The following is a 24795-nucleotide window of genomic DNA, read 5'->3' on the forward strand; positions in this document are numbered from 1 at the left end:
CTGCCTTCAATGATGACTGAGGAAATACCCTAAGGGTAGCAAAAAAATGGATCAAGCAAAACCCCATCTACCGTTATATATAAAGACTTCTAAAGGTAGAGACAGCCTAATGTTCTTGTTTTGTTTTTTAAGTGAAAGACAAAGCAGAAATACTTCTACAGGTTGATGAATCTCAGAGTATCAAGAATGAGTTGACCTTACAGGTAAGTTTTTTTTTTTTTTTTTTTATAAAAATTAAACCTTGTGAATATTTTTAAAAATAGTATATGAAGGCAAACAGCAAAGCCAAACTGAAAATGGGTATAAGCACAGAAATAAGCGCAGAATTCCTCTCTATCCAGATTCTTTGTGTTAATGGACAGAGTATATAAGATCCAGCTACCCTTTGTTAAATGGCATTTGTGCATTCAGAGATTTCTACTGCAGAAGAGTCAGCAGATTTCCAAAACGAAGCATTAACATTTATTATATGAACATAGTATAGGGAGTACGCACCATATTTCTGTATTTGTTGTGGCTTTGCAGTGGTTTTTAATTAAAATGTTAAACTTGATCCAGTATTCCATTTGTGCAATGTCCTAGAATGACACGAAATAGTATAATTCAGTTTCCATTAATTGTGAATGCTGAGATAATCACTACTTAAGCGTGAGGTAATTGAATCAATTGTGTTACATTAAATTACATCAGTTACAGTACACTGACATAAAGTAAAATCTGAAAGAAAACTGTCACTTTTCATATCACATTATTCAGGCAAACACAAAGAGGCACTTGGGAACTAATAGAGACTTAGGGAATACTACTTGTACTTTGTGTGGTACATCAAATTTTGATCATTTTGAGAATAATCACTTTCTTGAATAAATTAAATCTCTTCCAATCAACACTTTTTAAAAATTTTATTTATATAAAAAAAATATTTAGGCTGTTGAACTGCAGCAGAAATGTTCAGGGTGTGTGTGTGTTTGGAGATTAAGATCATTCTGTAACATTTTTAAAAAATTGTTGTAGGTGACTACACTTCATGCTGCATTAGAACAAGAAAGATCTAAAGTGAAATTATTACAAGCAGAACTAACAAAATATCAGGTATTTTTTTATATTGTCTTTAGAAATTCACCAATGTCTAGTATAATTCTAATGGTCTATAGAAACATTGATGCAAGAGAATCTTTACTTTTGAATAGTTCCTTTGAAGGTAATGTATCTGTAAAAAGTTGCTAAAGTTGGTACTACCTAGGCGATCTTAAAAATTGACTTTTTTTTAGAAAAACAGTAACAAAACTGAAGCATAGTTACACATTTACTTGGGTGACTGAATGGATTTAGTCTTCCATTTTGTGCCTCAAAACCTACTTGAATTATACAGGTAAACAAGATTACACATCTTTGTTGCTTCTATATACTCTTAACATTCTGAATATAAGACTACATCTAAATTAGTAACTTGATCTTGTATATTTTTCTTATCTGGGACAGGTAACCTGAAGCCAAGTGCAAGTCTTAGTAGATTGAATAATGGCTTTTTCTCCACCCATGGCAAACCTTTCAAATGAGATAAATGAAATAGATTTTAATTTTGCTTTTAATATATAGAAGAGTGCATTTAATGATCTGTGCTTTTTAATGTGGCATTTTCTACTTGGCTCAGCAATAGAGCAATTTTTGTTAATGAAATATAAGACTTGAAAAAATGTTTGAAATTGTTTTCATGTAAGCTGAATTTTCACACTTGCATGTTTTTATACTTCTTCAATTATGAGCACCTTCAAAATAGTGAAATTATTTGATTTCACAGCAATAAGATGCTGTGCTTATTTCTGTATGGTAGTATTTCCTTTGGAAAAAGACTTAAAACAATGCTGAAAGAAAATATTGCTTCAGTTATAGGTAAGGTTAAGATTTTGTCAGTTATTTTTAGTAAAAGTCATGGACAGGTTGCAGTCAATAAACAAAAATTAACAGAAGCCCACTACCTGTCCATGACTTTTACTAAAAATAACCAGGGGAGCTGGAGGGCTGATCACCATGGGGGACTGAAGCCGAAGGAGTCCCAGAGTTTTATTAAAATCACGGAATCCATGACTTAATCCTATCCTTAGTTATAGGGAAAGCTCATCACTTGTAAGTTAAAATAGAAAGTTTTCAAGTAGCTGCATAGACTTGGGTGTAAACAGTAAGCTCTCTTGTTTCGAGCTGCTGTTGTTGTTTGTTTATGCTGGAGTCCTGCATGTTCATCCCATGACAATACCTCATTATTGCATTAGAATCTAATTATTCTTTCTCATTGCTTTAACATCTTCCCTCTCTGATATTCCATGATGCTCTATCCTCAATTTCACCTGCTTTTCCCTGTGCATTTCACAGGAATGATCTTATACACTCAGTGTAAATTATTTTTACAGTAATTCCCAAATGTGTACAAGCATACCTTGACCTCTCACTCTCTGTTCACTCTCACACATCCAGCATGCCACACCACTAATACTTAAAAACCAACTAAGCAAAACAAAAACAAACCCTCCTGTTACCATCAAACTCCATCATATTCCCTGTCACTCAGACTTACAACTTTACTGCTGCATTTAACTTTTCTCTAATATCCATGCTGTTGCTAATTTCTCTCATTTCTTCCTCCAGATCTCCAAAATCCATCTTTTATTCCTACAAAAATCCTCATCTTTGTCTTTATTATTGTAGTGTCCTCTTCTCTTCCCTCCCTCTCTATTCAAATTCTGCTTTTTAAAATGTTCCTTTTCCTCCATTCCTATTATCTCCTTCCTCATTTAATCCCCTTTGCTGCCTTTCTTTTTGTGCGAAGTTCAAGCTTGCCGTCTGTTTAAGGGCACTGCACAATTACACCATCACAATTTCTACTTTTATTCCTTCCTATAATTCTCTTAGGTTGTCTATCAAAGGACTCCTTCTCCCACTTTTGACTTTGCACTGTCTTCCATGACCTCCCTCACCTGTTTGAGCTCCCTCTCATATTTGTGCACCAAAAGACTCATAGATTTTATGGCCCAAAGAGAGCATCATGATCATCTAGTCTGACCTCTTGTATATTGTAGTCCATAGAACGTCACCCAGCCTCTCCCGTAATAGGCCCATAACCTCTGGCTGAGTTATTGAAGTCCTCCGTTCTTGATTTAAAGACTTTGTTACAGAGCCTCCACCATTTACTTTAGTTCACCCCAGCAGTGACCTGAGCCCCACACTGCACACCACTTCTTAATTTGAGTATTGCCTTAAAACACACTTTGTCTGTGAATCCTTTCAATAGTTCTAACAAAAGTGTTTTTTAAAATTCTTTGCTTAATCATGTGTTGTCAATCATTCTCTTCATTTGTGAGTTCCCTGAGGCAAGAACTATCTTCATCTATTTTGTACAGCACTTTTGGTGCTCAGATAATAATGCTTGAGTTGTGTATGTAAAATGCTATACAATTCAAGATTTAAACAATCAAAAAATCATTGGCTTAACTGACGTGCATGTCTTTATACCCATATGTATCTCTTACTAAATATTCAAATATGTCAAATGTATTTTTTTAGTTTACCATTTCACTTTTCCTCTACAGGGTGGGAGAAAAGGGAAAAGAAACTCAGAATCTGACCAATGCAGGTGATCATACTTGCCATCAAGTTGAAAGCAAAAAATCAAATCTTGTTCTTCAGGGTTTTGCAGAAATGTATATATTTGTTGTACACTGCAAAGCTATGCAGTTTTTTTGGAAAGAGGCTAACCATTACTAATTTGACTGACATTCTAAATAGTTAATTTGTTGCACTTTCTGTTAGTTTAAAGAAAAAAGTAGAGAACTGTTCTAGCAGAGCTCAAACATTGTTGCTGTTAATGCCATAATTAGTTTATCAGTCAATAAAATTTACTCTTTCATTTGTATGTCTAAACTCTTGCTTTTTAGAATAGGTTGCATTATTACATCTATTTAAAGGTCAACCTTTCTAATTCCTCTAAAATTAGTAAACTTAGTTTGATTTCTTTTGAAATTAAGTGTGTTTTAGAAGGGTGCAGTATAGGATTAGTGACCCAAATTTGGAGGAGTTTGAGCCATGATTTTCAGAAATATAAGCCCCAGAAAATAAAAAGGCATTTAAAAAAGATTTCTAGGTGGGGTTTTTGTCCAAAGCTAGTGATCAAATGGTTGATGAGCTAGGGTAAAAATAATCTGTCAAGTTTTATCCAAGATAGTGCTGGGCACTCACTAAATCTTTGGGTGATCCAGAATGGTATTTAAGAAAATGTACAATTTAACACTCTGCGTGCCCCAATACAAAAAGATGACTAGAGAGTTTCCATTCCTGCCATTTTATGTTTTAAAGCTCTATTCTTGTAAGTTCTCTAAACTTTGAACAGTTAATCCAATTGCTTTGATGTGCCCCATAAGAGTGCGAGGAGTAGCATTAGTGATCCCAATTTGGGATCATCTGACTGAGGGCTTCTCAAGTTACAGCCCCGCTTGGTTTTCTTTTGCTGCATTGTACTGTAAAACTGAGTCAGAGGTACTAAAGACTGAGGGGTTTGTTCAGACTACAGGGGTATGAATAGCAGTGTGCACCAAAGTGCTGTGCTGTAACTTTCCCATGTGGACACTGTGGTAACGAACTGAAAGGTTCCTAGTTCACATTAATGTAGTCCTCAATTTTTTGTTTTTGTGTCCCTTATTAATGTTAGATGGAATCCTGTGGGGGAGAGTGAATGGTTTTAAAAGGTGAATAGCTTGTACATTTCACTAACTCTCGGGTTGGCAGAGTAAAGGCATGTGTGTCAATGGAGCGTATTTGGGGCCTTGCTGAAAGAAGGCAACGTTAAGGTTGCATAGGTAACCTTAACTGTGTATTTCCTGGGTTTCAGAAGTTTGAGTTTGATCAGTTCAGCATCCTGCAAGAGGAACAACATACCACCAAGAAACCTTAACTCCGCATTTATGTAGGTTTTTTTTTTTACCATTTAATTATCAATATTGTTTAGCTCTTGTTAGGATATGAGTGCCCTGGGGAAAGTGTCTCCATAATACCATTAATCTGTCTGTAAATATGTTGGTGAGAGACTCTTATTGAAACCAAGAACATGGCTGCTGGAAATTTATTTGCAATAAAAAAGCATACTGCATATTTGATTTTTACAGTACCTAAACCAAGCCTTTAGTAAGGCCAGCATGTTGGCGTATAACCAGGGCTTTGCGTACCCTGCATCACAATGGGACCAAATCTACAGTAATATTAACTTATTCTAGTGCCATGAAATACCCTTCATTCCCATTCTCCACAATCCCCCAAACAAACATGCACAACTACAGCTTGTAGCTGTACATGCTTATTGGTTTAAACTCTGTAAATAGACTGTGTCATTACATGAGAGATTTTCAAAGATATAAATGACAGGTCCCTAACTCCCATTGCCTTTTCAATAGAAGCTAGGGACCTAAAGCACTGGACTGGGACACTGGTCTGGGTTTAGCTCCCAATTCCAATCTTGGGCGAGTCACTTAATCTCTGTAGCTCAGAAAGATACTTCCCTACTTCACAAGGGTGTTGCAAGGACAAGTTCATTGTTTAAGAATCATTCAGCTATTGCACTGGTGGGGTCCTATAGACATGTATTTTTCTTTGCAAGCTTGACTTTAATTTGAAACTCAAAGCCTTTTTGAAATCAGTGGTTGCACAGGACTGGTGTGTGAGGAAAAAGCCAACTGGTCCTGGAGTAATTAATAACAAGTGAAGTAATTGGTTAACATAAAAGTTGAGCGTCCTATCAAGAATGTTCATTAACTAACACAACAGTTGCAGAATTTGCAGTTCCTATGGTAATTTAGATCAGTAAGGGAGGACTGACCTGGATGGATCTATTTTGCTTCTTATGTGTAGAAATATAAGTCACGCCTTCCACTCTTTAAAGGGTTTTGTTGAAAATTAACACATTTAATAACACATTTGTAATAGATATACAAATACATTATAGCATTAACTCTGAAGTACTACATACTCAACAGTAAATTGGTCTATATAGCACTATACAAGCTGGTAAGAAGACAAGGACCATGTCCTAAAGGCCTTACGATCTAAAATAGATACCCAAAGGAGAAATTATAACAGACCGGGAATGAAGTAAGAAGGGGCTGCTCTTGAGAGATTACTCGGGACATTTTAATCATGTATTTTTTTTAATTTGTTTTAATTTATTTTTTAGATGTGATCAGGTGTGAGCAGGAAGGGGTAACAAAATTAAGATTATATAGAGAAAACTAATGTAAAACTAATTTGAGGAGGAATTTGAAGGACAAAAGAAGGTCATTTGGCTCAAGGAAGAAAAAAGCTGGCCTAAATATAAAGTTGGTATGAAGAAAGGACCAGGTTTGTGAGTGAGAAGAGAAAGAAGAGCACATTAAGGATAGACCAGAGCATGGAACATACCATAGGTAGTGAAAGGAGACAAACCGAGATACCTGTTAGGATAAAGTTGCATATAGCCTTAAGATGCTTTAGATACCAAGGAGAAATAAATAAGCAAAAACAAACTAAGATGCTAATGAGAAGGAGAGATCATGCAGAGCACTGGAAAGGTGCCCACTTTATGCAGAAAGACCTAGAAATGTCAAGTAAAATGTTGGACAAAATTTAAGTGAGATTTTCATTCATTATCTGAAACTCTTGGTAGGAGTCCATTAATGGTTTCTGTGACAGGTTCGGTCACAAAGACCCCGTTGGGACTGTTACCTGATGTGCTGAGACTACCTCTGAGCCTGTTTTCTCTACCAGTTTGGGACTCCAGAACCCTGCCTTGTTGAGCCAGACATGCCAGTCTGCTCCAACGCAGACCTAGGGTCTGAACCATTCGCCCCAAAGCTGCAGACTTAACTGAAAATGGCTTAGCAAGAGTTCCTGTCTCCAGCACCCAGACACCCAACGGGATCCAAACCCCAAATAAATCTGTTTTACTCTGTATAAGCTTTATACAGAGTAAACTCATAAACTGTTTACACTCTAACACTGATAGAGAGATATGCACAGCTATTTGCTCCCCCGGGTATTAATTACTTACTCTGGGTTAATAAGCAAAAAGTGATTTTATTAAGTATAAAAAGTAGGATTTAAGTGGTTCCAAGTAATAACAGACAGAACAAAGTAAGTTATCAAGCAAAATGAAACAAAACATGCAAGTCTAAGCCTAATATATTAAGAAACTGATTGCAGATAAAATCTCAGCCCCAGAGATGTTCCAATAAGCTTCTTTCACAGACTGGACTCTTTCCGAGTCTGGGTCCAGCAATCACTCACACCCCCGTAGTTACTGTCCTTTGTTCCAGTTTATTTCAGGTATCCTTGGGGGTGGAGAGGCTCTCTTTAGCCAGCTGAAGACAAAATGGAGGGGTCTCCCAGGAGTTTAAATAGACTTCCTCTTGTGGGTGGAGGCCCCTTTGTTCTTCTGTGAAAAATCACAGCAACAAGATGGAGTTTGTAGCCACCTGGGCAAGTCACATGTCCATGAATGATTCAGCTCTTTGCAGGCAGACACAATTGTTTACATGTTAGTTTGAAAGTTCCCAGGAAAGCTCAGATGAAATACAAACATGATACACACATACAGACTGCATAATCATAACCAGCAAATTGCAACCTTTCCACAGACACCCCACTTGACCCCCTCTGTACAAGACCTGGTGCACCCATAGGACCCTGGTTGCAACAATGATCTATACGGTCACAGTTCATGTCAATAATGTCACAGTTTCCTTAAAAGAAAAGTCAGATCCTACTTAATCAAAATGCAGTATTCTTACTTCACGACCAACTAATCTTTATCATGGGCTCAATGCTGCACTGTGTAAAGCATTCTAGCCCTGATGCAGCAAAGCACCATGCTTATGTGCCTTAGTGGGTTAGGGCCACAGTGCTCCACACTGTGCAGCATTGAGCCTCATATCAGCAATAATAATACATGATAGTTGCTATCCAGTTAGCATATTAGTTTGTTTTCAGCTTAACTTCTTTAACAGATTCTACAGTATCCTTCAAGATAGGGCTGTATTCTTTGTCAACAGCAAGAGTCTTAAATACTGCTCTTGTCATTTAGCAACAGGTAAACTATATGTGATAAGTGGAATCCCTAAAAGGTGACCTACAAAGGGAAAATTGGTTTTGACCCTCTGTTGCTCCATTATGTATACAAGGCCATAAAGGGGTGGATGGGTGTGTGTGGCGGGGGGGGGGGGGGGAGAGGGTGTTGTTTTCTAGTGGTTTTTTAATCTTAAAAACACTAGGAATGTTTAGTGGTTTTTCTTGGTTTTGCTGGAGCACCCCTTGGAGGTCTTAGATGTGGACTGCAGTCAAATGTCTGAGTGGATCTTAAATTGCTGCAACTTTACATAATCTTTCAGCCCAATGTAATTACACTTGCTGAGATCTTGTCAAAATTGCATCAGGTGTGATTTTAAATGTAGTTAAACTGGTTCAAAACCCTATGTGGATACTTTCAGTTCAGTTTAAACCTAGCCAGTTAAACTAAACCGACACTTTGGTAAATTGAATTCAGAGTGTCTACACAGGAGTTTTGTATCTGTTCAACTAAACTGGCTTTCAAACTGATTTAAAGTTAAACTGGGGTAATTCTGAATATACCTATCATTTACTAGGCAGAGCTGGGAATTTAATATAGTTTAGAACTTCTGATTCAACTTTAAAATTAAATTTTAAGTTCAAAAGTCTTAATCAGAAAGAGACAGAATAGAAAGCGGAGCAGGTGGAGAAATGGGTAAAACACTTGCTACCTGAGACCTTCATCTGAAAAATCCTTTTAATTAACTAAAAATTACTTCTAACTTATTTTATGTTTTGTTTTTCTTTTGGGACTATTTATAAGTGATGTAATGCATTTTATATACAATTTTAACAATCCCATTTCTCCTAAGGGTTAGCTATTTTATAATCACAGACAGGACACTTTAGGGAGTGTATCACTGTTTCTTGGGTGGCTGGAATACTCAGCCATCAGCCTGGTAGTTACCAGTGCGACCAAAGAGCAGCACTATCCTAGCACAATGCAAATGATATACCTTGTTGGGTTAAATAAAACAATATATTAAAATCAGTTTATTAACAAAAACTATTTAAAATCTTTGCACAAACATTCAGTTATATCAGAAGCTTTTCATTTATATTATCATAATAGCTGAGTCTGTTCCCATCAAAGGTTTTGTTTCTCCTATGGAAGCAGAATTGCGCAAAGTTTGGCTGGCCAGGGAATTTGATGCCACACAGATGTAAATGCCCCAAACTAGTTCCAGAATTATGCCAGAATCTGCCCCTCTAACTGCAAAACTTCAGCTTTCCTATGTTCAAACTGTAGCAATAGGAAAATGACAAAAGGAAAAAGTTAACTCCCTGCACCAAAGAACTTTTTTATACCAAATGACATAGCACTTGTAGTCAGAAATTGATGCAGAAAAACTAGCTGAGAAAAGGGAAAGGACAAGGAGCAGGGCAAGAATAAAAAGAGTGAAGTGGAGAAGGGGAGTACGAGTTGAAAGAACATTGTCAAGATACTCTTTATTTTTTATTTTTTTTTTTAAATCTACTTACCCTTACTAATATCTATACTGCAGCTGGGAGGTGTAATTTTCAGTTTGGGTAGATGAACACATGCTAGCTCTGCTCAATCTGACATACTGAAAATAGCAGTGTGCCACAACAGCTCACACTTGCCACCCAAATACAATCCTGTTTTGAGATCCTGGTTATGTGCTCAGAAGGCTAGACCAGGGATGGCTGCCGTGGCTCTGGAGCCATATGCGGCTCTTCAGAAGTTAATATGCAGCTCCTTGTATAGGCACTGACTCCGGGGCTGGAACTACAGGCGCCAACTTTCCAATGTGCCAGGGGGTGCCCACTGCTCAACCCGTGGCACAGGCCCTACCCTCAACTCCACCCCTTCCTGGCCCCTCCCCTGAGACTGCAGCGCCCTTGCTCTCTCCCTCCCCCCCAGCCTCCTGCATGCTATGAAACAGCTGATCGGGAGGTGCAGGGAGGGAGAGGTGCTAATCAGTGGGGCTGTTGGTGGGTGGAAGGCACGGGGAGCGGGGTGGGGGAAGCTGATGGGGGGCTGCTGACTGCCGCTCTTTGGGAGTGTACACTGGTACATTCAGGCAGCTCCTCAAGCTCAGGTTGGCCACCCCTGGGCTAGACAGTGCTGCCATGACTACATTGCTATTTTTAGCATGTCAGCTTGAGCAAAGCTAGTGTGTGTACCCAGCTTGGCAATTATACCTCCCATCTACAGTGCGTACATAGCCTGTAGAGGGAAGAAACTAGAACAGTTGTAAAAATCCTATGTTTAGGGTTAGTTTCACTTTCTGGTTCTCATATGCTGCTGGGTAAAAGGTGTAAGATGGGTTCACACCAGTGTAGTTTAATGTCTCTGAACAAATACATTGTTTTTTTTTGTCCTCTGAGAAAATGGCAAGAAAAAAAAAGATGTTGAAACTCGACAAACTGACTCTTCCTTATTGTCTGGACTGAAAGGAGTAGGTGGATCAAGAAACCTTTAATTTCTTGATGAACTCCCCCCCCCCCCCCCCCCAAACACTTGACTAATTCTATGATGAGGACCCTCTCTAGTGCATTAGTAAGTCATTGTCCACCACCAGGCTGCAGTAAATTACTTGTTCCCATTTTCTTAAATGTTCTAATTGAATCAAGGCATTAGTAATCTGCCTCATTCAAACTGAAAATTTATAAAAGGGCTGTTCCAAACAATGTGGCACTGTGTAATTCTTAATATTTGTAAGAATACATTATTTTGTGACATCCCCAATTGTACAACTGCTTTGTAGGTGGGATTCAAATATTTGTAAAACTTAGACTAGCTCCTAGGTTACCCCAACTCGTATATCTCTAACCTGTGGACTGCAAATGAAATTCTGATCCCCAATCTGATGCTTGATTTCTGTATAAAATGCTATTTCAAGACAATTTCCACTGCTCTGCACTGCTGGAACTGTTACAGTTCAGGGCAAATGCACCTATATTTCCACTCCCATGCTCCAGCAAGGGCACCCATTCTCAGGCTGTCAGCTCCCTAGCTGTTGCCTCTCTTGGGTGGAGATCCACATCTCTCTGCCATCTGACCATATTTCCAGGCTGCACAGTTCACAGTTCTGCCTAAACTGGTAACAGAGGAGGTGCTATAGATACGTTACCACACTTTCTCTTATTCTTTAACAGTGATATTGCTGTGGATGCTTCTGTTATAATTCTGCAGCCTTTCAAAATGGTGAATGTTTATGACAGCAAGATCCTGAGTAAAGATTCCAGGATTGGCTGCTGCATGGACAAAGCAGTTGAGCTCTAAGGAAATCCCCATGAGGAAGGGGGTGAAACAGTCTTCACTGCCAGCGTTGGAGTGGTTGGGGAGCTGAGACTACATTAATCCTATGGCTTTAGCCCACTTTAAATGTGTATAGAAGTATAGAATTTTCTATATAGCAGCAGATCCTCTTCTTGCCCTGTTCCTTTGCATTAGAGCATAGGGAGCCACTGCCACTCCATACCACACAAGGAAAAAGCACCCTGTAATTTTGCTCTGATATGCAGGCCTGCACCAATTTTGCTGGCAAGACACCACAGGAGTGGAGGCAGGGAACAGGATTTGCCTTTCACTCTGATCTTTTTCTGGGTATGTGACTAATTTGTGGGAGTGTAGTGATGTAAATTCCATAATCTGGCCATACTATTATTTGTCTAGTTTTACAATCCAGCAAATTCTTCTCCTGATTGACTCTGCCTGGGTCATTAACAAGGTTTGAACCCAGAATTTTCATCTATATGTTGCACATCTCTTCCAGTAGGGGTAACTGGTAGCAAAACCAGGGTATTATATTGTATACAGGCCAACTGGAAGAGGGAATGTGGCACTTTACCAATGGGTTATACAGCTGTTTGACAGTAAGTCAGCAGTGGAATGGTGGGTAACAATTTCCCAGGATTCTATTCCTGGGGCTGGGAGCAGAGTGGAGGCTAGGGCTTACAGCCAGCACAACCAAGCCGATAACTTGGCAGGTGTTCTGGAAAGCACTGTGGCAAAGTAGATATGATAGGGCCAGACTGGAGATCTACGCCCTATACTAAGCAGATCCGCCTGGATCTTTTGCAACCTCTCAGGTAGCACTAGAACAATGGTTTTCAACCTGTGGTCCATGGACCCTGGGGGTCCACGGATTATATCTACGGGGTCTGCGAAAGGTGGTTATGATAGAACAGTGGTTTTCAACTGGGGGTCCACAGACTAGGTCTAAGGTTTCCCAAGGGGTACATTCCTCTATTTGAAGTTTTTTAGGGGTCTGCAAATGAAAAACGGTTGAAAACCACTGATCTATGGCAGTGACAATGGGGTGAGAAGAGCACTACTTACACCCCCTAGCCTCTGAGACCCTGGGTGTCTCACACACACCTGACAATTTACCAATGATGGGGGGAGTGGGTCGACTGATGTGACGAAGCTGCCACATGCGTCAGGTGAGATGCATGACACCATGCCCTAGCAGCTCTGCATAAAGGGGACGCAGATTTTCACTCATTGCGGCGGGTGGGCTGTACCTGGTGCTTTACCTTACTTGTGCCAGAGTCGGGCATAACGGCCGCCCACACGGCCTGGAGCGCAGCTATCTCCAGGCCCCTTGCTGTGCACCATGCATGTTGCAGAGTGAAACCAGGGGGCCTGGCTGCTTCAGAAGCCCCAGCAATGAGCAAGTCCCGGGCACCGTGCACGCTGGGAGTGCTGGAGACAGCGGAGCACCAAGAGAGGGAGGCGGGACTCTCCTAGGTTCCAACCCAGACAGTCAGGAACCACTGGCGACTTACCCTCCAACGCTCCAGCGGAAGGCAAAAGGCCGCACATGCGCACTAAGCAAAGCAAACACAACGCACCATCGCTCTAGCCCAGTCAGGTGACATACGCAGGCGCACTGGTTATGCATGCGAACCGGAAGGAGTCTCACAGCGACTAACCTAGAGCCTTCAGTGGATAGGGTTGCGCACTGCTATCAAGTTGATACTGCGCAACACTCGTTGCACATGCGCGCTAGGCTGACCTGTGTGCCCCACGCCAGGCGAGACAACATCCCTTTCTAGTAACTTCCCTCATTCGCAACGTCATCACTGCGCGCCGCGCCTGAGATGGGTTGTTTCCGTTTAACTCTCCTGGAGTGAGAGTGTCGCGAGTGTTTCCTGGTGTCGGCGCGCGAGGCAGCGGCGGTGAGGGGCTGGGTTTACGTAGCGTGCCCCGCGCAGCGAGAGCGAGCGAGACCTCGAGTAAGCGGCCTCCTCCCCCGCCATGGCCGAGAGCGGAGAGAGCCCCCCCGGGGGCCGCAGCCCCCCGGATTCCCCCGCCCCGGGAGGAGCCGCCTCCTCGGAGCCGCGGATCATCAAAGTCACCGTGAAAACCCCCAAAGAGAAGGAGGAGTTCGCGGTGTCCGAGACCAGCAACGTGCGGCAGGTGAGGGGGGCGGGCCCGGGAGGCCGTGCCGGTAGCAGCGCCGGTGGGGAGGTGGGCGAGGCCGCGCAGCTTCCTGCCCCCGACTGAGTTTCCGAGCCCTGGGGAGTTTTCTGCTCCCGTGGGGAGAGGCTGAGGTTGGCAGCACTCTCCCGCAGCCGAGCCCAGCCGCAGTGCGGGGGCCTCCTAGCCAAGCCAAGCCCGAGTCCTGCCGGGTGACGAAGCAGCGCCCCGCTGTGTTACCCTGTGCGCTGTCGCTGCCTGCCCTGGCCCTGAGTATGGCCTGCTCTAGTACGGCTAGCGCTGCTGTGAGCCGCCGGGGCCGGCTCGCCCACTGGCAGCGAGCCCTCAGCTCCTGTCTCTGTAGTAGTCCCGTCGGCGAGAGGAGATGAGTGGCTTTAGCTCTCCTACTGTGAGCTGAGCCTAAGCCCAGGCAGCTGAGCGGCGCTAACAGCGGGAGGCTGGGCCTCAACCCGACACGCATATTGTATGGGTTACCAGTTAGGATAGTTATAGCCTTCACCTGACAGTCCTCGTGGCTAAAGAAAGGGGTGCAGCGTGTAGTTTAGTTAGGGTGTGTGCACATGATGTCTTTACCCAAAAAGAGTATTACCGCTTAAAATTATATTGATAAGGATGCTGCCAGTGAAATGCAGCCACAGCTGTGTGGGAATGTGCTGGTGCCATTACACAGTAGTTTCTCCAATGGTATTGTCTATCGATCATGAGCTGTTAAGGTCTTTTTCTGTGTTCTAATGAAAATCAATTCATTCCTTTGCACCTTGGGTTCATAGGGAAGAATGCCATTCTTTAATCAACATCATTTCCTGTGATACTTAAGTCTTTCTTTAGAGACCTTCCATCCAAATATGGACTAGGCCTGGTTCTATTTAGCTTATGAGAACCCTGAAGTTCTGTGGGTGCAGGTCCTAGGATATTAACAGTTAAATTGTAAAGCAGCTAGCTGTAGAGTAGATGTTTTCCTACTTATGAAGGATACAGACTTTGCCACACTGACAGAGCTGCAAAAACCAAAGAAATGTTACCCATGAGAGCTTATTTCATGCTCTTATTAAAAAGTGCTTAATTTTTGCACATCACTGGAGCATTCAATGTATGCAACTTAAATTTAACTCCATAATGATTTCAACCAAAGTGGTAGCCTTCTTTTCTAAGCCTTTGCAACTTGGTGTTTTGGAATATGCCCAGTGTGTAGAAAATTGCACCAGCTGCCTACTGGCTGAAGGTCATAACTTCTTAGCCAGGTAAGGCTATAAAGGACAAGATGGGAGCTCCAGTAGCAAGACTTAAGATCAACAATCTGGTTAAAAGCACAGCCAGCCCCTTGCTGCTACTAGGAAGGGGTAAGATGTTGAAATTTCTACCAAGGCATTCCCTTTGGGCTCTGCTCAGGAATTTGATTTTGTTTTTTTTTTTAGATCAGTTTCTGGCTACTAGGCCAGAAGTTGCATCACAGTCTTCCTCTTGGCTGCTTTGCCTGTTAGGGATGGTCTATACTACAGAGTTAGGTCAGCTTAACTACATCTTTGAGTTGTGAAAAATTTCATTCCCTGTTCAATGTAATGAAGATGACTTAAGCCCTGGTGTAGAAACTGCTAACTACTAACCTAACTACTGCCTGTCAGAGTTGGATTTACTACAGCAGTGGCAACAGCAGTGGAAGAACCCCTTCCATCTCTGTAATATTTGTCTACACTGCAGGAGCACAGCTGCAGCTGTGCTGCTGTAGCATATCCAGTGTAGACATACCCTTAGCTTTTCCAGAGCCTCCTGACTGCTGGAGTGGGGTAGGCTCTCTGCTATGCTGCCTGCAAGCTTCATTTTTGGACTCTTCTTGCCTAGTCAAAATTCCAGAGTGCTTTGATACTTCTGGCTGCTTTCCTAAGCAGCAGCTGTGTGAAACTGACAAGTTTTTTCATTTCCCTCTTGACCTGAGAGTTCTGAATAGCAGTAGTGAAACTGATTAGTCTTATTTTCACTCTTTTGTCAAAACTTTAACTTTCGACATTAGAGCTGAGATATTCAAAGCTATTTCAGGGATGTAGACAAATCTTTAGTTGAAATTAATAGGCAATATGTCACTTTTCTCCTAGGTGTCTTTGAGCATTTAGCCCAGAGCTGTTTGTGGGCTACAAATAACAACTCTGCATCATTTTACATCTGGAAATTTGTTTTTCAGAGTTCTTATATTCTGTATAGGAACTAGTTTAGGACTCTCACTTGCCATGAAAAGCTTTACACTTGCCAATGGATTTTCCAAGCTCTGCTTAGTTAGTATAGTAATGAGTTCATTATAAGTATCTGGGTAGACCAATGTACTTGTGCATGACTTTTTATCATTAAATATTATTCCTTGGATCTATATATGAAATATATCTACAGTAGATCTATAAATTCTGACTACTTTTTAAAAATTTGATATTTTAATGTAGATGCACTCTTTGCTAGTAAAAAGAACAGGAGTACTTGTGGCAGTGCTACAAGTCCTCCTGTTCTTTTTGTGGATACAGACTAACACGGCTGCTACTCCGAAACCTGTCTTTGCTAGTAGACAGCTGTCTAAAAATTGGAATAGTTATAAAGTAGTTAATGGAGTAATGAAATATTTTCCCAAAATAAACACAAGTTTTGGACGTCAGGTGATTTACAGAATATATATACCTACTTAAATTGCAAACACTTAAGCAAATTAGTTAAAATTAGATCCTACTTTTTACCTGATAAGGCCTTGAGTGAAATGCTGGCCCCGTTGAAATCAGTGGCAAAAGCTACCATAGAGTCAGTGGGGCCAGGATTTCATCTCTGCAATAATTGATGGCCTTGCTAACATCTGAGAGGATGTAAGGTCTGAAGCTCCTGTAATACTTTAGATATTAGCAGCTCTTGCTATACAATCACATTAACCTGTTGTAGTTGCTCACTGTCAGCAATGGATGCAGTTGAACCAGTGCTAAAAATGGATTAATTTCAAGTGTAGACATGACCAAATAGTTTTGAACACCAGTTCAGCTGCATCTGTTGCTGACACGTAGTCAGCAATGGGTCCTTTTGCTAGTGTCAGCAGGGACAATGATGTGCTCCATAGCTGCAGGAAAAACGTAGAAATTAGATGAGGGTCTGAACTTGTGTGGGCAGATTCAATAGCCTTTCAGTTCACCTTAAACTGTATATCTGTAACCAGCATAATAATCCCTTCGTCATTTGAGACTTTATTTTTGAAGTTCATTTTAAGAAAAGTGTATTGCACAGTGAGTTCCGGATTAGAACAATGCGACAGTACCCAGGGTTGTGAGACACCTCACCGTCAACTGCCCTTAGTGTGAGGAAGTCTTGTTTGTGCTTGCGGTGCGGTGGATTAGTTCCCTGAAACCACCAGCCTCTGGCAGCACAAGCATTGACTTCCAGGCCTCCACAGGCCTTGCTCTGAATGTACAAGTAGCAAGCAATAGGCAAACACTAACCCCCATCCTCAGAGCATTTCTGCAGTGTCCAGCCCCTTATCCACTGAACACTCGTCGAATTACCAGGTCTGCTGTTCCCAAAGAAACAGTACAGACCAGCTTGTAAGCTTCAACTCTGGATCACCACTGTGCTTAGCATCACAACACTTAGATATATCTATAGTGAAAACAAGAATAAGTTCATAATCAAAGAACAGAGATGCAGGTTACCATGGTAAGAATACAAATGGTTACACAGAAAACAAAATCATAACATGCTTTTTAAAAACTAAACTTAACTAGCAAGTTATCTTCTTATCTGAAGAAGCTTATCTCACCTGAAGTTCTCTCCAGTGTTTTCAGCCAAGCCTGGTTGAGATCCCGCTTTCATGAAGCAAATTCGCTGTCCACTTACTTCTTCAGTGAGGGATAACAGGGTGTCGTCTTTGTCCCTCAATTACAGCACAGAAACCTTTGATATTCCTGCCTTTCCTCCTCTGTCTGCTTCTTCCTATTACTTTTCTCTCTCAAGTTTTTCCCTAGTCCTTCATTAGCATTGTGAAACATACAATACTTAATTTACATGTGAACAGTCAACTATATAAGCATTTCTTTTCTGACAGAAAACCTGTTTTTCATTTTTACTGGTAACCAGTCCCTGGACAACAGATGTTTCAGAACATAATTTTCCATGTATATAAATACAGCTACGATTATGTCACAGAATCAGTGACTTCCATTGACCTCTGTGACATTTTCTGCCCTGGGGCTGGAGCTCCCAGCCCCCACACTGATGGGGGCACCCTGCAGCTGTCCAGCTGGGGGCAGCAGGTAGGTCCTGCAGCTGCCCAGTCGGGGCAGGTGGTGGGGACTCGCCTCCCTATTCTGTCAGGGATATTTTTAGTGAGAGTCAGGGACGGGCCACGAGCTTCCATTAATTTTTGTTTATTGACCGTGGTCTGTCCCTGACTTTCACTAAAAATATTGGTAACAAAAACGTAGCCTTATATATAAATAACTCCTTACACAGCATTCATACATGTATATCACAGTGATCGTGACGACCAGTGTGACACCAGTTTTTATGAGACCTCACGTGATACTGTTTGGTGAATTAGTCTGGATCTTGCATGTACATTCTATGTCTACACTACACAGCTTTTAGTGACATGGCTGTATCGCTATAGCCATGCCGCTAAAAGTTGCGCAGTGTAGCCACTGTTTGTCTTCTCTTCTGCTGACAAAAAGCTTCCACCCCCGACGAGTGGGGATAGCTTTGTTGGCAAGAGCACTGTTCACACTGGCGCTTGTTGTTGGCAAAATGTTTGTCTTTTGGGGGTGTTTTTTATTTTTTAACACTTCTAAAAGACAAAAGTTTTGTCGTTCAATTTCCAGTGTAGACAAAGCCCCAGTGTAGGGTGTATTTAAGCCAGGAGGGAATGTGTCTCGAGTGTTTTTGTGCTCTGGTGTTTCCTGGATGCCATGACAGCTTCTTGGGGGACCATTACAGCCATGCGCAGATTAGAGCAGCACTTAGATTGCTCTAACTTGCATCAAAACCCAAATAAGCTGTAGGTAGCCTAGTTAACCATAAAGGTAGAATATTGTCACGTCTCTCTTTCCCAGCACCTTCTGTTTCTGTGCTGCATGCAGCTGGGCTTGACCCAAGGACTGGAGCCTATAGCTTCACTGTTTTTGAAATGGGTCTGCTACTAAACTTGCACAACTATACAAAGATTTGTAGTATATTGAGGGATAAGGAATAGCTGTAAACCTGCTGACTCCAGACTAGGTACATTATTTGGCTAGGTCTTTCATCTTTTGTTTGAAGAATCAATCACAGATATAGGAGCATGCTGACTGCTCTTCCAGAAGATGCACATTCCAGAACGTTCTTGTATTCAAGGGAATGATTTTGTTAGTTCTTTTTCAGTTGGATTGTTTTAAGAAGAGAAGTTTTAGGAGAGGTCATAGGGAAGAAGGCAAAAGTGGGGGTGGGGGAAAGGAAGTCATTTTAAGGGCCTCTTGTTCTTTAAATAATCTCTCCTCCTATTTATAGTATGACTTAAACTGTGTTTGAATGGTAAAAGATGTTAGAATCAGCCACCTTAAACAACTTTACTCTTCATTTTTAGGCAGTTTACCTTGGAGGAGTTAAAGCTCACTGGGCATTCACTGGTGTGCTTCTTTGTGTTCCTGAGCTCATGCTCTCTGTTAACCTTTCATGCAATCCATGGCTGAAGTTGGCAATTTTCAAGGTTCTGAGTGTAAGGAGTTCACTGTTTCCATCCACCTACACATACGCAAAAATCCCCAAATGTCAAGTCATGCATTATTTTGTAAATACTACAGTCCTGGCAGAAAAATGCAGCCTGCTTTATCTTTTTAATTTGTATGCAAACAGTCTACTTGCATATTAAAATGCTCCAAAACATACATAGAAATATTCTATAGATTGTTTGTTGTAGTCAAGGCACTATTATTTTAGGATCCTGTATTGAAGTGCTTATAACTCTTGCAAAAAATTACCCTCAGGCCTGAAATTTTTCATTTGTCCTAAGCTCACATGTAAATCTTCTCTTGGTAAGGTTAGTACAATGCAACTTAAATTATCGAACCTAGAGAAAAATTTCAAGTGTTTTTGTGCTCTCATGATTCCTTTTTTAAATTTCATCTTTGCCATACAGTGTTTCTTGTCCTCTTTGAAGTGTGTTTGAGATGTTTGGAGTGATTTCCAATAGTTTAAAAATAAGATGCCACGTATTTTAAAATAATGTGCTGTGCACACTATACTGTACTCAATTTTAAAATGCTGGAATGCCTTTTTACAAGCATACATGCACATGTATCTCGTATTCTGGAGTTCTGCATGATAGAAAGATGGCTATTTGTGCATTAGTGTTCTCTTTATCTTTAAAACACCCAAAGGAAAAAAGCTATTCATGGAACACTATGGTTGAATGTTTAAATCATGCAATTCGAAATTGTTATTGGTTCCCACAATTACAGCTTAGCCACGTTCCACATATTAAGGCCTGATGTTGAACAGTGTTAACGTAATTATAAAACTATATATATGAAAGGGAACAGAATGTTGGCACCATATTTTCATATTCCTGATGTGTGCAATTTGCTTTCAATTTCTGTAAACTAGTGTAAATCAATCCTTTCTCAGTGGTTTTCTAGCAGTCCACAGATTGATGAATGGTATAACATAGATGTGGCTTTCATCAACCTAGGTTCACTCTCAAAACTACTGAAGTCACATAATAGTCAGTTATTGCTCTCTCCAGCTATTGATAGTGTGATCTGTCTGATTGCTTTCTTCCAGTTAAGCAGCTGAGTGCATAAAAGTTTCAAAAATGAAGTAAAAATTTGACTTGTTTTCTTTTGCATACACTTCTATTCCCTAAAGTACACGTTAAAAGCCATCAAACTCACAGCCAATTCATGTGAACTGACTCATTCTTGCAAATCATCAACTCTTCTTCATGCATTTCTTTTTCTTACAAACAAACAAACACAAAAAACCACTGCTGGGATGAATTATTCGGCACTTCATAACTTAAATTCTTTCTCCCACATTCTGGAAACTTGATTTAAAAGCTGTTCAAGAACAACAAAAAGGTACTGCTTGGTTTGGTAATGGTGACTTTTTTTTTTTTTAAATATGCATTTACTTTCCTCCAAAACCTGGATCAGGTAGAAAGTGCCATATTTAAAAAACAAAACAAAAAATGTTATACCATCAAGTATTTTACTAACATTTTTCTGATAAATGATTGACAGACAAAATAGTTAAGCATCAAACAGCTGTAAGAATAAGGGTCTGAAGTTTCTTGTAATCAAATATGATTTTTGAGTGATAATTCCGAATTAAGTAAATTGCCTATGCTTCATCACTTTTTTCTGTAAATCAGAATTGTCATGAAAGTTTATAAACCAAAGCACAAAATCTAATTTTCTGCCCTATCTTGATGGGGTTTTTTAAAAAAATCATTCATCCTCGGTCTGTTGGGAACAGAACTTTGAAAGGCTGCTCTAAATACTGTTATGAATGCAGTCCACAAAGAAAAACTAATCAATGAAATACTTTGTTGCAGAGGAATCATTGACCGAATGGCAGTGGGTGCTCAGATGCTTGATTTGGTTAGGTGAGATCTTGTACTACATTCTAAAGTACTAAGGATTGTGTGCTGAGGAGGAGGAAAAATTTTTTTGTTTGGACCTGCCCTTGTTGATGGGGTTGGTAACTTATGTTCCTTAGCACTAAAATTTTCCATGCCAAAGAAATATTACTTTCAGTAGCCGAAACAAAGCAGTCTAATATAAAGTTATGTCAGACTTTAAGATAAGGTTAGTTGAACTTTAATAAAATCCCTTTTAAGATAGCTCTGGTGTTGCCTAAAATAAATCTACTAGCTTTTCTTTGTAGGTTACTATGTTTTTGGTTCTGTAATGCCTAATTTATAATTAGGTGGAAAAACTAACCTGTGGATGCAGTGTATGTATTTTTTCTCAAGCAAACACTTGCCATTTTATGAGTATTAGAACTTGAAGTCATTTAGTTTTCTCAGTAAGAATGCCACTAAATTGTCTAGCTCTGGTAAGTTTAAATTTAACGCCTTTGTAGCACTCGTATGCTAAAAAAGGATACTTGGCCGGGTTCTCAAAGTGGTGTTCTCCTTCAAAAAGTGATAGTTAACATGGAATCCCATTATGCCTTTCTAGTGATCTGTTAGTTCCAGATCATTTTGCTCAGTTTATAGGAATATCATGCTCTTTGTCACTTGATCTCAAACCACTTTACAAAGGAGGTGAGGATAATTATCCCTATTTTACAGATGGTGAAATTGAGGCACAGAGTTGAAGTGATTTGCCCAATAGTACCCAGCAGTAGAATTGGGATTAGACTCTCCTGGGTCCCAGTCCAGTGCTCTGTCCACCAGGCTACATTGCCTCACTAGTAATTTTTTTTAAACTGACAACCTTACAAATCAGCCAAGGAACTGAAATAAAAATTCTTTCCTTCTCTCTCTAATCACAAGAAAATACAATTCTGCAGATTTTAAGGGGTTGCCCAGATTTAATTTAGGTATTTGGACTGTCAAGTAGAATACTGATTCCTTTGTGTAAGACAGAGGGTATGTCTACACTATAAACTTAAGTTGATCTATGTTAGGTTGATTTACCGCCAATGGTTCATGTCCGCATAATCCTTCTTCTATTGGTGGTGTGTGTCTTCACTTGGAGTGCTTCCACCGATTTAAGAGGGGCAGTGTGGGGGCTGACAGCCGGGGCTTTCAGTTCCGCACGCAGCTCCCTGCCAGAAGCTGGGCTTACCACCCCCTCTTCCTCCCCCTGGGCTCCCTGCGGGGAACAGGGCAGCCACACCTGGCTTCTCGGCTCCCCGCTGGGCTCTTGGCTCTTCACCCAGAGCGTGGCAGCTGACCAGACTCTGGGCGTGGAGTTTCCTGTCGGGTACAGCCATGCTCCACTGGGGAGCTGAGAGCCTTGTGGGGCAGCCAGGCTAGGGGAGATCTGCCTCCAGTGTCCAGTTGGTTGCACCATTCCCAGCGGGGAGCTAAGAAGCCTGGTGTGGCTGCCCTGTTCCTGGCGGGGTGCTGAGAAACCGGGTGCCAGCGGAATAGTGAAATTGACAAGAATGACAACCAGTACTTGTAAGTAACAGAATGTCTACAGAAACATTGTGTCACCCTAAATACACTGAAATAAGCCCTGGGTCTCTCCTGGAGGTGGAGTTATGTCAGTGTACTAAGGCTTTTACCTCAGCGGGAGCAAGGCTGTGGTATGTACGCTGACATAATTAGGTCACCCTAATGCTGTGGTGTAGGCCAGACCTGAATGGAATCCAGCTAATTTTTTTAGCTGCGTTGCCTCTATTTTTAATAGGAATAAATAATAGTAAAAACTTATTTGTCATTACAGATGACACTTGGAACATAACAGGGAGCTGCTCTGAGTAAGGTGATGTCAATCTTTGAAATAGAACTGCACTTTAAGTGACTTTTAGGAACATAAATCTTGTTGTAACTTTCACCCAGCTACAAAGCCTGGACAGTCTCTCCTGTAGTGCGGGACTGCATGTATTTCACTGTTCAAAACAAAAGTCCTGTGCTTGGAAGAGCAAGCAGCTTTCACTTTCTTGTTTAGATATATAAAGTTGCAGGCTGGAATTTTCAACAGGCCAAAAGGTATTTGGTGCCCAGTTTTCATGGGAGTTGGGTGTCTAATACTCTAGGCCTCTTTGAAAATCCTTGCTATAATAGTTAATAGTTATGAGTTGTATAGGTATCTCTCATGCTAGGCCACGATTGGTTGGAAATGGGGAGTGGTCTTTCTGGATATTTTTATTCCCTTGGTTTTATTCCTTTTATTTCACAACACTCTTTGTCTTCAGTCAGGCACATGAATGGGCACCAATGCATTCACAATTGCTGTTTTTTATTGCTTACTGTGAGTCAGCAGACAGTGTTTGGCTTACCAGGAGGGGCTGTGGAAAGGCAGCTCAGGTTCTCATTTTTTAATTTTCCCTAGAATAATGTTTTTCTGATTTATTTTTTTTAAATGTCCTCCCTCACAACCCTACTGTGAAAAGTATCTCGTAATGTATCGTTTCACATACTGAAATTCAGAAGAATGAATGTGATTATTTGTCCATTGTGCCTGGTTAAAAGGTGCAACCAGCAGCTCCTCTGTGCCAAATTCTAGTGTAGAACCTGTTTGAGAAGGGTTTCTTATATTGGCAGTTGCGTTGCAGATTGAGAAGCTAATGAAAAACAATAACTTTGTCCAGGAATGGGAGATTAGCTGCTGGCAATAGTTTAGAAGTCCTCCCTGTACTAAAAATTGGTTTCTGGGGTACCCATTGTTCAACTTGTGTTCTGTTTCGGTGGGTGGGTAGGTTGGTTGGGTTTTCAAGTGCATTGTAAACTGGCAATCTGTTAGCTGTTGGCTTGGGTATTCTTGGCTTCCGTTCGCCATCCAGAAAAACTATTGCTGAAAATCACAAGTAATGGCTTGGATTTTCTTCAGTGTTTCTATGGCTTCCCATTGTGTTAACAGATTAAAGTCTAAAAAGAGGGATACTGTATCTCTATTGTGTATAACCATATAATTGCGGCTATTGCAAATGCAGATGATCTTTGTGTAGTGAGCTGCTTGATGCAATCTGCTAGGTTCCCAAAATGTCTCACAGTTCAGAATAGTTTTACTACCTATGCAGAAGAGATTGCTTGACCAATTCCATGGCCTAGGTATGTCATGTAGGAATTGTTTGTGCCCTAGCTTGTCAGGGGCTGTTAGCATTTTCACCACTGGCATAGTCACCCATCTTTTGTGTTTCTTTTGTGGGTCATCTGCAAACCATAGATATGTCTGGGCAGAGAGAAGGGAGTGGTGGTGCTGCTTTTGATGCCAGTATATTGATGGCACTGGATAGCGTGTGGTTATATAACCTCCCACAAATTGTTCTATGTCCTGACCTCTTGAATGAGTAGTTCCTTCTAGAAATTGGGTCATAGCAAATTAGACTTGATTTAAGATTAAATTTAAAGTTAATACTAATGTTCGTTTATTGCAACTTTAATAATTTTTCTTCAGCTTTAAAGCTGTCACTAAACAGTGTTTTACCAGTCACTACTGTTTTTATGACAAATCAGCACGTGTAAATAGCAGTATCTAAAATGTGTCTTTTGAGCAAGAAGTAGCCATCAAGGTCAGTTAAGGTTAAAAAGCCCCCTAAAAAGAAAATTCTGAGCCATAATTTCTTTTAGACCCTCATCCTGAGATGAGTTCCATGTG

The 24795-nt window shown here is 40.8% G+C and overlaps 1 protein-coding gene and 1 long non-coding RNA gene across 10 annotated transcripts in view; one reads left to right on the forward strand and one right to left on the reverse strand.

Moving 5' to 3' along the window:
- The window catches only part of LOC125637201 (G kinase-anchoring protein 1), a 90590-nt gene that overhangs the window by 38446 nt on the left and 27349 nt on the right, over window positions 1–24795 (forward strand). For 7 of the 9 annotated variants that reach the window (XM_075128685.1, XM_048851399.2, XM_048851395.2 and 4 more), the window contains 2 exons: window positions 133–203; window positions 1015–1092. In XM_075128685.1, coding sequence (XP_074984786.1) covers window positions 133–203; window positions 1015–1092 — 149 coding nt within the window. Of the gene's footprint in view, window positions 1–132; window positions 204–1014; window positions 1093–3584; window positions 3908–13137; window positions 13514–24795 lie in introns of those variants that run through there. The other 2 variants (XM_075128686.1, XM_048851400.2) reach the window with 2 other exon arrangements.
- On the reverse strand, window positions 7099–13126 carry LOC142072174 (uncharacterized). The gene is made up of 2 exons (XR_012668557.1): window positions 12628–13126; window positions 7099–7450 (listed from the first exon to the last, which is right to left on the reverse strand). It is a non-coding gene; the product is annotated as an uncharacterized LOC142072174 (long non-coding RNA).

The sequence above is a fragment of the Caretta caretta genome, chromosome 5 (genome assembly GCF_965140235.1).
Source record: "Caretta caretta isolate rCarCar2 chromosome 5, rCarCar1.hap1, whole genome shotgun sequence".
In the NCBI taxonomy this organism is placed as follows: Eukaryota; Metazoa; Chordata; order Testudines; family Cheloniidae; genus Caretta; species Caretta caretta.